Source organism: Athene noctua, chromosome 1 (genome assembly GCF_965140245.1).
Source record: "Athene noctua chromosome 1, bAthNoc1.hap1.1, whole genome shotgun sequence".
Lineage (NCBI taxonomy): Eukaryota > Metazoa > Chordata > Aves > Strigiformes > Strigidae > Athene > Athene noctua.
This window is the reverse complement of record NC_134037.1, coordinates 183,680,123-183,692,824: the sequence shown is the minus strand read 5'-3', so window position 1 is coordinate 183,692,824 and position 12,702 is coordinate 183,680,123. Positions and strand designations below refer to the sequence as shown.

Below are 12,702 nucleotides of genomic sequence, written 5' to 3'. Positions count from 1 at the left end.
CCACATCTGAGGATTTTTATGCTTCCTACCCTTGGGATCCACTGCTCAGTGGGGGTCTCTTCGCTGAGCCATTGAGAAATGGGATACCCAAACCAGACAAAGAATAAACTCATGGCAGAAAATGCAGCAAAGTTTTTGCTCTCTGAAAGCCAACAGTGGGAAACTACAATGGGCCAGAGACAGTCTACTAAATGATTTATGACATACACGCCATTCTTGAATTATTTTTCCCCCATTAAACATGTATTAATACATGGGAGCCTAACACATGGAAAAACTTATCTGTTCTCAGGGAGAAAAAATTCTCCCACTGTTCCATTACCTCAAGTTTAATACTCTGAGCTGATGCTACTGTCTTCTAAAGATATTGTGCTATAGTTTGCTCTAACTCTGCTGAATCCCAACTTGGGTTTTAAATACACCTTTGAAACAATCATTATATCAACACAGACTTTATCTACTACATTCATTGCTTGCATCACAGCAAATTCCTCAAAAATCTGACTTTGTTAAACACAGCATTATACAATGCTACCTCATTCCTAGTCACAAAACTTTCAAATGTCAGGGAAAATCCCTCACCTAAGACTGCACGCTACATTAAAGTACCATGTTTTATTTTTACATGAGGATTACCCTTCCCCCAGATTTCAACTGATTACTATGGACCATGCAAAATGCCACAGACCACAGAAGCTACATTTTCAAATCAATGTTTTTATTGATTAATGAGGCATTGGATCAAGTACTGTAAAATAAACAGATTTTGTTTGTTAAAAAATGTCCAGAAGACGATCATTCATAGCAAACTTGTTTCCTCATAGTCATACAGAATATGAAATTGTTCAAGAAACAAGCAAAAGAGGAACACCTGACTAATTACTGTCAGTTTGCGTATGTATATATGTATGTATGAATATACACAAATTACACACTATATTTGTGCATATACTGGTGTGTGTGTACTCATACATATCTGTACATATATACACAAACATATATGCATAAAGAGTACAGACTGAATTAATAGTCCACTGGAGAAATGTGACTTGGCTCCAAATGAAGTATTCTGTGTTAAAATAAAAATGATACAGCAAGATCTGTAGATAACAACCATTCTTTTTCCATTGGCCAAAACCATGATCTGTCTTTAGACTCACGGTCTATCTTTACAATGAAAATATGTGAGATCATTTGGGATCTTTCCAAATTCATGGTATTACTTCCATCCAGTTCAATCTCTGCCAACATTGTATGGCCAAACACTGAACAGTGTTTTCAGCTTGTCCACTACCGAAATCAGCTTCTAGATTTAATATTTCTGGCAAAAGAGAAGATACACAGCCTTGCTACGTGTACTTTGGTAGTACACCCCTTTTGTTTTAGGCAGAAACTTGGCAATAATCCTAGATTAAAACTACTTTCCTCCTGCGTCTCTTTATCACTGCTTTGCATCAGTCATCTCCTGTCAACTCATTATAATAATTCTTGTGCCATCGTGGCTACCTCCCAAACATCCCAGGCCAGATCATCTGGGCAATGTAGATCAGACTGTATCAGTAACATTGTGCTCAATTATGAAGTGTAATGTTTGGGGATTTATTTACTTTCTCATTTTTGAGGGTATACATTTCTTGATTATTAAAGACACTATGATAAACACTGCAGTTCACTATATGTACACATTTTCCCTTATTTGTGTCAACTCTGGAAAGATCAGTGGCTCCTGCCTATGAACCATGGGATGCTGCCACAGCTGAAAGCCATGGTACCAGCAACGTACTGCCAGACGTTTCTCTGTTTAATTCAGCAGTTAGAAGAGCATGTAAAGAGAAATCAAAGGAACATGGATAGACATTTATCTTCTATTAAAAAATGGAAGAAACCAAACAGGCATGTATGTATTCCTCATCTTGATCATAAGGCAAACTGTAGTACAGATTTGTATCTGGACAGCCAGTATTTAAAAAATCTGAAACTGAGCTTGGGACTATTTTATTTTGGACCCATTAGTGAACAAAGTGCATTAAGGCATCATTTTCAAAAGACACCTAAAGCATAGTTGTAAATTACTGAGCAAATCTTTTCATAAAGCTGATATTCAATTTACCCTTTTTCTACACAAGCAGATTTTCACCACTTGCATAGTAACAACTGAACACTGTAGGAAAACCGTTCTTTTAAAGATGTCATATGCCTCATCATCTCCCAAAATGATCTGTTATACATAAGCACTGTAGTAATTACAAAGGGCTTCTATTTTGTAGAAGGAAAAGAGAAAAAAAAAAAATGCACCTGATTCAGCTTTGAGATAAAGTAGGTACAACCTCTATTGCCTTCACTGAAGCTCATCCACCAACACCAGGATGAATGTAGGGCCTGCACATACAGATTCCTATTGCTGCTGAAAACTTGCTATTTCCTCCTCATTCACAAAGAGAACTGTGCCTTCCCAAATAATCCAGGACAATGATAGCTCTAAGCAAACTCCAGCTGCAGTGTTTCTCTATACAGCACATGTAAAACAGATTTCCTTGTTTTGTTATAGAGACCACATAGTGTATAACAATGAAACATTTGTATTTAATTTAAAATCAATGGTAAAGTGGCACATGTCTCACTTCTGAGTTGTTGGCTGGGCTTGCTATGTTGAACCTTGTAAAATCAGCAATAAGCATTCACATATCTACCATCAGAACCATGACATCTTCTATTACAATCAATCCTTAAATGATGTCGTGCTTTATCAAATTAGTCTACAGTCAGACCTTGGATTGGCTGCTCTCCTCCAGTGTTGCTGATTCTCAGAGATGGTATCAGTCTTTCACATCCTCGGTGATTCTACAGTGTTTCCCAAAGATGAAGGTGAAGCACTAGTAGATGGGAATGTTGCCATCAGTAAAATAAAACACCAGATGATTTATCCACTCACATTTCTAGGAGATATTCCACACATTTTTTATGAACAGAGACAGCACTGCCCTGTGAACAGAAGTAAATGAAACTTTCTTCTTTTGCTGTGTTGGCTAGCTCCACTTCTTCACTTGTTTGTTTTTGTTCTTTTCGGTCTGCACACTTCCATGTACAAAGAAGAAACTAGAAGATCTCGCACTCAATAAGACTGGTAATGAGAGCGCCGATATTGACACGAGTAAAACCTGCAGTATACTGACTTGTCCACTCCGCAGTTTTCATCCTTCCAATTTCCTGCTTTTATCCACTATAAAATAAAATGATGCAAAGGGCTGATGAAACTTTAATTAATAGGACCATCAATGTGCAAAACAAGTAAGTCATTTTCCAGGTGTCCAAACCAGGCTTTCCCTTCCTTTTTTTTTTTTCTTCTTTTTTTTTGTTTTATAAATAATTTATAAATCTTCCTGTAAGAGACTAAATACAAAACCAACCAACCAAAACCAACTGCAAAAGAAAGTTCTAAGATATTATTAAAGCCACTTCTTGTCATTCCATACAAAGTACACAGAAAAGAGATATTCTCCCCTTTTCAGTTCTGGCTGGATTCAGCAGAGATGGCTGGGTGGCCACACAGTCCACCAGCTCTGGGCAAGCTCCTACAGGCAGCTGCCTGGCCACCTTGGGAAGACACGTCATCCTACCTTTTGGCTTTTAGCAGTCACGCAAGCTGCTCGGAGGAGTCTAGGTGGTCAGGGATAGGCAAGCCAGTTATAATGGTCAAACACTTATTCCACACAGTGAACGTGGGGCACACAGGCTGCCCAAATGTAATGTCAAAAGTGTAAAGGTGTAGGGAGTTCAAAGCATCGTAAAAAGCAAGGGAACCGTTGTCATAGTCCAGCAAAATCCCGACCCGCCGGAGGTGAGGTGCGGGCTCGATGGGGATTTCTTTGCTGTTGTGCCGCACCACCCACGCGTTATTGCAGCGGCAAAGCACCCAGGAGGCAGAATTCTTCCCGATCCACTCGTGCTTTGGTGCTGACTTGTAGGAAATACCAATGGCATACCTGCAAAACAAAAAACAACTCAAGGAAACAAACGCTTCCTGCCATGCTTGGCTCTCAGTAAAGTCAAATGTTAGCCCAGAGGACTCACTGGAACGCCTCAGACTCTTCTTCTGGTTAAATTCTACTTGAGCAACGTTTCACCACAACATCTGCACAGGCTTAATTAATGTTTTTTCCCATCTCTCTTTTGGGTCTGAGAGCTCAGGGAGACTTTATTGTCCCTTGTATTGTTTGTAGTTTGGCTGCTATGGTAATTTTTTGGAGCACTTGCCTCTGGTATTCAAAAGGAAGATTGTTGAGTAATCAGCAACTCAAGAGTTTAAATCACTTCCAAACAGACAAATACAGAGGAATTAATTGATTTTAAAATACACTGCTATCTGTCAGCTAATCTGATCTCTCCTTGCTCCTTTAATATATGGCCCAGAAGAAAGAATACAAGAGTAAACATCAAAGTACACATTAAAAAAAATAATTCTGCCATTCCCAAATATGTTTTGCCAGATGTTGGTGTGGTTTTTAGATTCAAATGCGCATTTCTGGGACTGTGTTTTGAGTCAAGTGAAGCAGTGTAGACGAAGACATTGCTCTCCAAACTATAATTTATAGCAAGATGTGCAGGGTAAAAGGATTGTGGAAATGTTATCATTAATGGACACTGAGGGCAAATACTTGATTTCTCATATATAACAGAAATGTAAAAGTTCCTCATGTTCTAGAGACACTGCAGTATTTGTTGGGCTTTTAACCAACAGAGATTAATGTGCCATAAATTACTCTATTTCCATTCCCTAGTGTTGGCACAGGCAAATAGCATTTTTCTTGTCTGAGACAGTGGGCATACCTGAAGACCTTACTGATTTTTCCACTCCGTTAAATTCCATCATCATTGTTGCCTTTGAATCCCAAAGGAAGGCATCTCTTCCACTGACTAAAGGGCCCCTAAAATCCACCCCTGTATGACACAGAGGATCATTCAGGATCATCCTCCACTTCCTGCCCCTTGCTTCATACTCTGGGGCACAGACCTATAGCTCTGCTGCTCCGTACCCCCACCCCAGAAGCAAATCTGAATTCCACCCCTGTGAAACTGGATCATCAAACTGTCCTCATGTTTATTTTTTTTTCTTACTGAAGGATGCTAACATCTTGCATGTTTAGTAAAGAAATTATCACACTTACAAAGTTTGCTCTGTGTGTAAACAAGATGAAAATTTCTTACCTCTCCAAAATCTTAAAACATACTGTATGTGGATTCAAAAAACAACCATCCCAAGTCATGGGGTAAAAGTCCTGTGAAGGTTGCTAGATGGAAATCTGGCAGATTTAGCTCCAGAGTCCGAAAGTGCTGGAGACTGAGAAAATAATCTGACAAACTGTGTGAAAGTATAAGATTGTCCTGCTCTTCTACTGTTCCACATGCCTCTGCAACTGGTCTCTACCAGATAAATTGTGCCAGGATCTGAACAGTGTGAATTACTGTTGTTTTCACATATATTTTTATATACATACCACGTACTCCCGCTTATAACCACTTCCCAGTAATGCCGCCCGCTGTCAATAAACACGTTGCCAGCTACTCCATAGCTCCCTTGGCTTGTGAATCGCTCTGGTGTGTGACTCTTTTTGGAGGATGTTTCATCACGTTCGACTGTCAGGTTATCATGAGACACTTTCAATTTTCTGTGAGCAGATTTGGGGTCCAGTTTAAATGGCTGACCTAGAGATGCATAGACAAAGATGGCAGAAGAATGGTTTGGCTTTGATTTTGAAAAGGAGAGTGGATTACCGAGCTTCTAAGAAGCCCACAAGATTGCATAACCATATTAATCTCCTCCTCTGAAGTGTTCTTCAGATAGATGAACCTATTCTGCTCCTTGCAATAGCTAATTTGCATTGTCAGTTTACTGTCAATCTCATTGTGCACTAACTTCCCCGTGTCAATAATCCCTGAAAAGAGCGCTGCATAATCATCATGCCCATTATCTCTGAACTAGAGGTAACCTGAATACTCTAATTCTTGCATGTAATTGAAACCAATATACATGCTAATAAAGGTCTGGGGGTTGCTTTTTTCATAGCATATTAGATTTAGAATAAATTGCATTCTATTAATTCTCTAGGGATAAAGGTCCGTAATAACATCTTCATCATTACTAAAAAAAAGTATGATTTCAAATTCCACAAAATTAGTTTGAAAATAAGAAGCACTAGCCTTGTCTGTTTTTCACTCACAGCTTTATTTATAACAAGCACAGTCAACAATTCAGGATCACTGTTGAAGGATGCCCATGTCATGCTGGACACTGTGCATTAAAAAGAAGGAAGTGAACTGTAACTCGGTCCAAATAACGTGGTGTAAAAACATTACTAAGTCTGTTGCTCTTGGCAAGTATCTTCGGCTGTAGCATGAGGTTTGAAGACAATAACAGGAAGCTTTTTGGTAAACTGAACCTTGTACATATAGAAAGCTCACCACAATTCTGACAGGCTTGCTCATTGTGTCACAAAGCCAAATGATCATTTACCTCCAACAGGAGTCAACTAGGAAAGTATGACTCCACAAGTCATCCAGCAAAGCTCCTTCCCCTTCTTACTGTCTTTCATATCAAGGGTAAAAAATGTAAGCAGAAGATTTGATGACATACACAGAAAATAGAAATGAGTGCTTCCATGAGGTCTGTGTGAGGCACTCACACCTGTACTTCAAATAAGATGCAAATCGGTCAGTTATCTACTTTTGCAACATGTATTTAGTTATGTATTATGACCAAGTATAAATCAAACCCGTTGGAAAGTATTTTGGGGCACATTTTACCTGCTTTTTCCTACCGCTTGATAGCATTAAAATACCAATGGCCTGCCTCTCTAACTAGTTAGCAGCTTTTGCGCTGCTGAAGCAGTATCTGAAGGATGTCTTTCTCTGTACTGAATTGTATCTGGCCACGTTCTTTCTCACAGTCAGCCGAGAGATTGCTTTTGTGCCACACTGGATCACAAACAGACAAAAGGATAAAGGATTGCCATTTCCAGGTGGGGTCCTCTGGTTACATATTTGCTTGTTGGTTACCAGGTTCAACAATATGCAGATTCTTGGTAGCAGATGTGGGGATTATATGAGAAGCTTTTACATGGAATTGCAAGCTAGGTTAATAGCAGAAAGGAGAAGATCCGAAACATGCATGTGCCACTCCCTGCAGCCTCCTTCTTACAACATTCAGTATTGCCCCTCTTCGAGCACCGTCTCCTACAATAAGCAAGTTTCAGAAGGTGCACAAATCCCAGGGTTCCCTTTCCTGTACTCAGAGCTGCTCGTGATAACTACACGACTGAGGGATTGGCTGGGATGCAAGAGGAAAAAGGCTGAAAACCAGTCTTAAAATTTCTATACTACATCTGTTAATAATTTGTGTAACCATTGGCTTTTTTTTTGAAGTGGGATGTCTGACTACTCTACCACCTCATTGAACTCCATAGAAAATTGAGGGAGATGAAGTTGAGAAGTTTTCTAGTGTCCTGAGAAAGACATCATTTTGGAAAATAAAATTAACCTAGCTTAAATTAAATTGATGAATACTACACAAAATTAAAGTGGGTTTTTCTGAAACATAAGAAAAGCTTTTGCTTTGTAGAGGAGAAAGAATAGAAGGGACATTGAAACAAAACCCCAAAATAATATTTTCAATCATTTCACATGTGATGGCTCTGTTCCCAAATGATATTTCCAGTGACCAGACTACAGATGCATCTCTCAAAAAAAAGCGATTTCTTCACTACTGAAGACTCTGGCAATCCTGAATCAAGTTAAATAAGTGGCTTTCATTGTGGGAACCACTTTAAACAAGTTAAACTGCTCTGTGCTCTTGTATCTTCCAAAGATCAAAACTAAATAGGAAGACAAAAAAGGAGAAGAATGCATGTGTGCTGGATCTCACGTTACTCACTGTTTGTCTTGAGCTTGCCGGGCTCGCTGCTTCTGCTGCCTGCTTGATTAATGGCCTTAACAATGAAGATGTACTTAGTGCCACTCTGTAAACCGTGCACTGTGTAGTGGTTTTGTTTGATATTGGGAACAATCATCCAGCTGTCGGCTGAGTTGCATAAACCTGCAATTTCAAAGAGAGCACATCAGTCATAACATACTGAACACTTTGTAAGAGAGGAACATTTAGAACACTCCCAAGCACCCAAAGACCAATATAAATTTTGCTTCTGTACCTTTTAAAGTGTTGGTACATTTACTGAGTCACTACTTAATGCCACTAACTCATTTCATCAGCTCTCAGTCAAGGTACCATTTAAGTTCTTGCTAAGTGAAGTCAACCATAAAAAAAGGGCATTTAAGAAAAGATTCAGACACAAGCGCTCAGATTTTTCATATCCCAGCACAAGGAATTCTTTATTGCTTAAGAACTAAAGGATTATGGAGATCCCATCAATCTACTGTTTGGATTAATTAACTCAGTTTAAGCCTCAGAAAACTAACGTAAGCGGTAAAGCCAGGAGGAATGGGGAGGCACCTTTGCTGACAGTCTCCAAATATGCATTCTTCAGGACCTGAGGCAAATCATGGGAGGCCAAAGAGGGCAGAGCATGGGCTTCACAGCAAGCTTTGTCTCTTACACTCTAGACTTTGCCAGGATGTAATCTAAGCCAGTAAATGTAATGGATGAAATTTTAAAATTTATATTCTCGTGGTTATACGTCATCTTGGGAAGAGCTGGATAATTTTCCAGTTACAAACTTTTTTGTGTACATTTGATGCCTACCACAGAAGTATAATATGTAGAAAGTAAGTAAAATAAGGGAGGGGCAATATCATCTTCAAAACAGGAAAATACTCCACTAAAAGGAAGGTATTCATCTACATAAATTTTTCCTACTGTGATGTAACTGCAGTGGCAGTCAATCACCCATATTACTGTACATTTTGAACAGCTCTTGGACTAATGGATCCCCAGTCTGATAGCTCTCTTATTATAAATGTTTACATAAATAATAAATTTAACATTCATGAAGTGTATATATATTCACAATATTTTTATATCTTATACAGTTAGAAAAATATACATGCAGATGGAAGTGTATGTATGTGTGTGCATATGTAAGGCTGGAAAATTTAAAAGAAACATGCTTGAGTGGATTAGGAATCTGATAGACTTCTTGATCTCTGCCTTACTGGGCACAGAACATGTTATGAAACCTATTGTGCTATTGAAAAAACAGCTTTTAGCTCTTAACTCATGTTTTACCAGCAAACCAGTAAGTACTAGTAAAGAGAATCTTTTAGAAAGTAGTTGTTTCAGCTCTGCATATTAGACAATATAAAAACCTTTCTATAAAGCAAAAACTAATAGGCTACTGGACACAAAATTTGAAAGAAAAAGACCTGTGATGCAGGTTTACAGACTCGGAGACAATTCATAACCATACTGGGAGATTCCTTGCTAATTTGGGACAGATTTTTTATAACAAAAGATCACTAGAAATAGAACTTAAACCCCAAATTTTCATCTAAGAATTATGTAGCTTTTTTCTGAAAGTTCTCTTATATTACATAATATCCTTGAGAGGCAGGCAGCTATTCATCATGCTGTGAAAATGGGCAACTGAGGCACAGTTTCAGGTGGGACGCACATCACCTCATCATATCATGAAGAGCTGCAAGGATTAACCCATTTTTCTGGACTCTGAGGAGAGGCAGAAATCAGTGAATAATTTCTTTCTCTTCCCCAGGTATGAACATCCTACCACAAGTGCCTATCTTTTCTCGGCCACAGAGGAAGCCTAGGTGACCTAGCGCAGGTGAGTAATAACTTCAGGTATCTAAAATGAGGTGAGTTTAACCCCCCACCACTCTGATTTGAAGTCTGGAAGTCTAAGTCTGCGGCTGAACTCACGTGGGTTGTGGCCTTTGGACCATAATTTACCAGAATAAGAACATTTCTCTGTTGCAGTTCCTGGTGTGAAGTGGGAAAAAAAGAATTGTAGTATGTTCCTTATGCTCCAACCAGCAAGCATCCTGGCCACATGAAGCCTCCCTAAATATCAGCTGCAAGGGATTAAACAATTTGCTATATGTGAATAGAAGCAGCAAAGAAAAGCAACATTGCAGCAGTTTTTCTCAAGACTATTGAAAAACTAGATCACATAATCATCTGTCTATCTCCTGAAAAAAAAGAACCCAGTGTTATATCCCATGAAAATCTCAGTTGTGCCTAGCACTTGTAGTAAAGTGCTTATAACAACATCAGTCCACCTATTCTTTCACTGAACCATACATACTGAAAGGTATTTATTTTTTTAGGCTGGGTGTGAATGGGTTTCCTAAGAGGAAGAAAGGAAATAAAAGCAGCAGTTTCCTGGCATAAAATATTTCACTGACTGCTCTGAAGAATCCTCATCTTTTCCCAGTAAAAATTTGCCACATCTACTAGAGTAAAGGCACACTTGTTCTGTAGCTGAACTACCATGCTGATTTTGCATTGAGACCATGACTTACCCTGACTTATAGGTGCGGTTGCTAAATAAGTGCTAAGTTAAAATAAAACAAAATGAAGCACTGGATTTAGAGGGATTCCAGGATGACCAAGGAATCCTTAACTCAGATGCCTCTGATGGGGTATCCAAATAATATAAGACAGTAAGCGGGATGGATCCAGATAATGGTCCTGGAAGTGTCTTCTCCTTCCATAACCATAATTTAAAAGCAAAGCTCTATGGTATACATAGGCCATATATAAACAAACCCTTACACAGACACAGAAATGCCCAGATTTCTGCTAAACCTTCTTGAAACTAGATTTGCATTAGTCACTGCAACTCTCTAAAGGGCACATTTTTCAGGCTTGCATTACGCTTTTTTATGATACCCTCCAGAGGCTGATTGCTTCTTAATGAAGTATAAAATTTGGATCTAAATAGGTATATGAAGGACTACAAAGGTAAAGTTGCATTGCTACGAGTCCCCTCTCCAGTCTATCCTCTCCTCCCATGTATGTGGATTTATATATACCCAATACTCACTAGTCTGTAAATAGCTACACAGAGTAAATAATTAATTATATTATTAAACAAACCAGTTAATGGTTAATTTAGATTTCTATATAGAAGGCAGAGCCACAGTAATTTTAGGTATTGCTGCATCTTGGCTTCTGCTACTGGGGTTAATGTCAAAACACTCACAGGTAGGTGTACATTCATCCCACCTGACCTTCAACAAAGAGCAGAGTTCCTGTGTTAGGACTTTACCTAACCTAAACTCTGATGAGTCAACAGAGAGAGTTGGGAATCATCCTTTTGTCCTGACTCATGCTCTAGGCAAAGGCTCTATCCTCTTTGATGATGTAAGACACCTTGGTTTGGTTTTTTTTTGTCCTTCCGATCTTAGGCATCTCAAACTACCAGTGTACAATAAATGCTGGATGTGCAGTGACTGACTTAAGTTACTTTGCTCAACAAAGCTTGCTGTCCCAACAATCTCAGCTCTTGCCTATGCACCAAGGGGCTCAGTGTCCATGTGCTTTCTGACTGTGAGCTATTTGATAACAGGCTTTAAATTGAACTTTGATTCAAAAATCTTGTGAATGAAGTTTTGATGGTTTCAAAGTCCAAGTCCAAAATCCTTCAAAACACAGAATAGTAACTAGTGGCAGCCAAGTTAAGCTTTTAGGTGTGAAAGAATATTTTGTTACTGCATCAAAAGAATTTGTCTCCAGTTATGCCCTGTCAGGACAGCCCTTCTTCTCTGAATACACAAGAAGATGATTTAAAACGCTCAGGAAAATGAGCAAGCAGCCTGGTAACTGGACATCCAGAGGTAGCGTTTGTCCTCTCAGATCCCTGCCGGTGGCAGCAGGTAAAATGGAAAAGCACACATCTTCTCCTCACTGGTGCAGCAGCAGGAGCTAAAGGGTTTCCTATTGTACCCACTCCTAATCCACTCCTACATTCAGGTTTCTTGTTTCAAAAACCCAGGGCTTTTTACAGGGTTATGCAGGTGGTAAAACAATGTATTTTAAAACTGTGGCCTACAAAAATGTAGAGAATTTAAATTACATCCTGGAATGGTGCAGTGAGCACAGTGATGTCCGTACAGGATGTGTGACTTTTCAAAGTAAGTTTCTCATAGTCTGGAGGTAATAATTTGTAAAGCTGTTTCCCTGGTGTTGGCTGTTGATGCACTTTAAAAAACAGATGGGAAAAATCCCAAGGTGTAAATCCTCTTTAAATTTACACTGGTAGATTTTTATGAAATATATCTTCTTGAAAACTGAAGAGGAGCACAAAAGTCATGGGAAAGTTATTTAATCTCTTGAGTATTTTAATTATTTTAAAATGTTTTATTTTAATAGACTATTACCTATTCAACTTGGTAGAACAAATACAGTAGGCAAAGGTAACAGATAGCTCTCTACCCCCACTCTGTATTCTCACATCAAAGAAAATAATATATGCAGGATTTCTGCAAAACCCATCACATTTTTTTTTTAAGAAATACACTCTTTTCATCCTTTTCAAGAGGCAGAAGTTTTCTTGGTTTTATCCCAGATTTTCTTTTGTGTCATTAAAAGATACTCACTAAAATCCTCCGTAGCAATCTGAAGATTGTAGGGAATTGGTTTTTAATAAATTAAAATTTCCAGAAACAGACAAAAGCTAGACTATTCAAAAAATAACTGGTGAATCATAAATTCACTGTTTTTTTTCATGGAATCTG

At 38.6% G+C, this 12,702-nt stretch overlaps 1 protein-coding gene across 3 annotated transcripts in view; it reads right to left on the bottom strand.

The window, feature by feature from the left end:
* Positions 1-405: 405 nt before the first annotated feature.
* The window catches only part of MID1 (midline 1), a 152,945-nt gene continuing 140,648 nt past the window's right edge, over positions 406-12,702 (bottom strand). For all 3 annotated transcript variants that reach the window (XM_074907293.1, XM_074907302.1, XM_074907311.1), the window contains 3 exons: positions 7,928-8,089; positions 5,496-5,703; positions 406-3,983 (listed from right to left, as the gene is read on the bottom strand). In XM_074907293.1, coding sequence (XP_074763394.1) covers positions 3,635-3,983; positions 5,496-5,703; positions 7,928-8,089 — 719 coding nt within the window. In that variant the 3' untranslated portion in view covers positions 406-3,634. The remainder of the gene's footprint in view (positions 3,984-5,495; positions 5,704-7,927; positions 8,090-12,702) is intronic.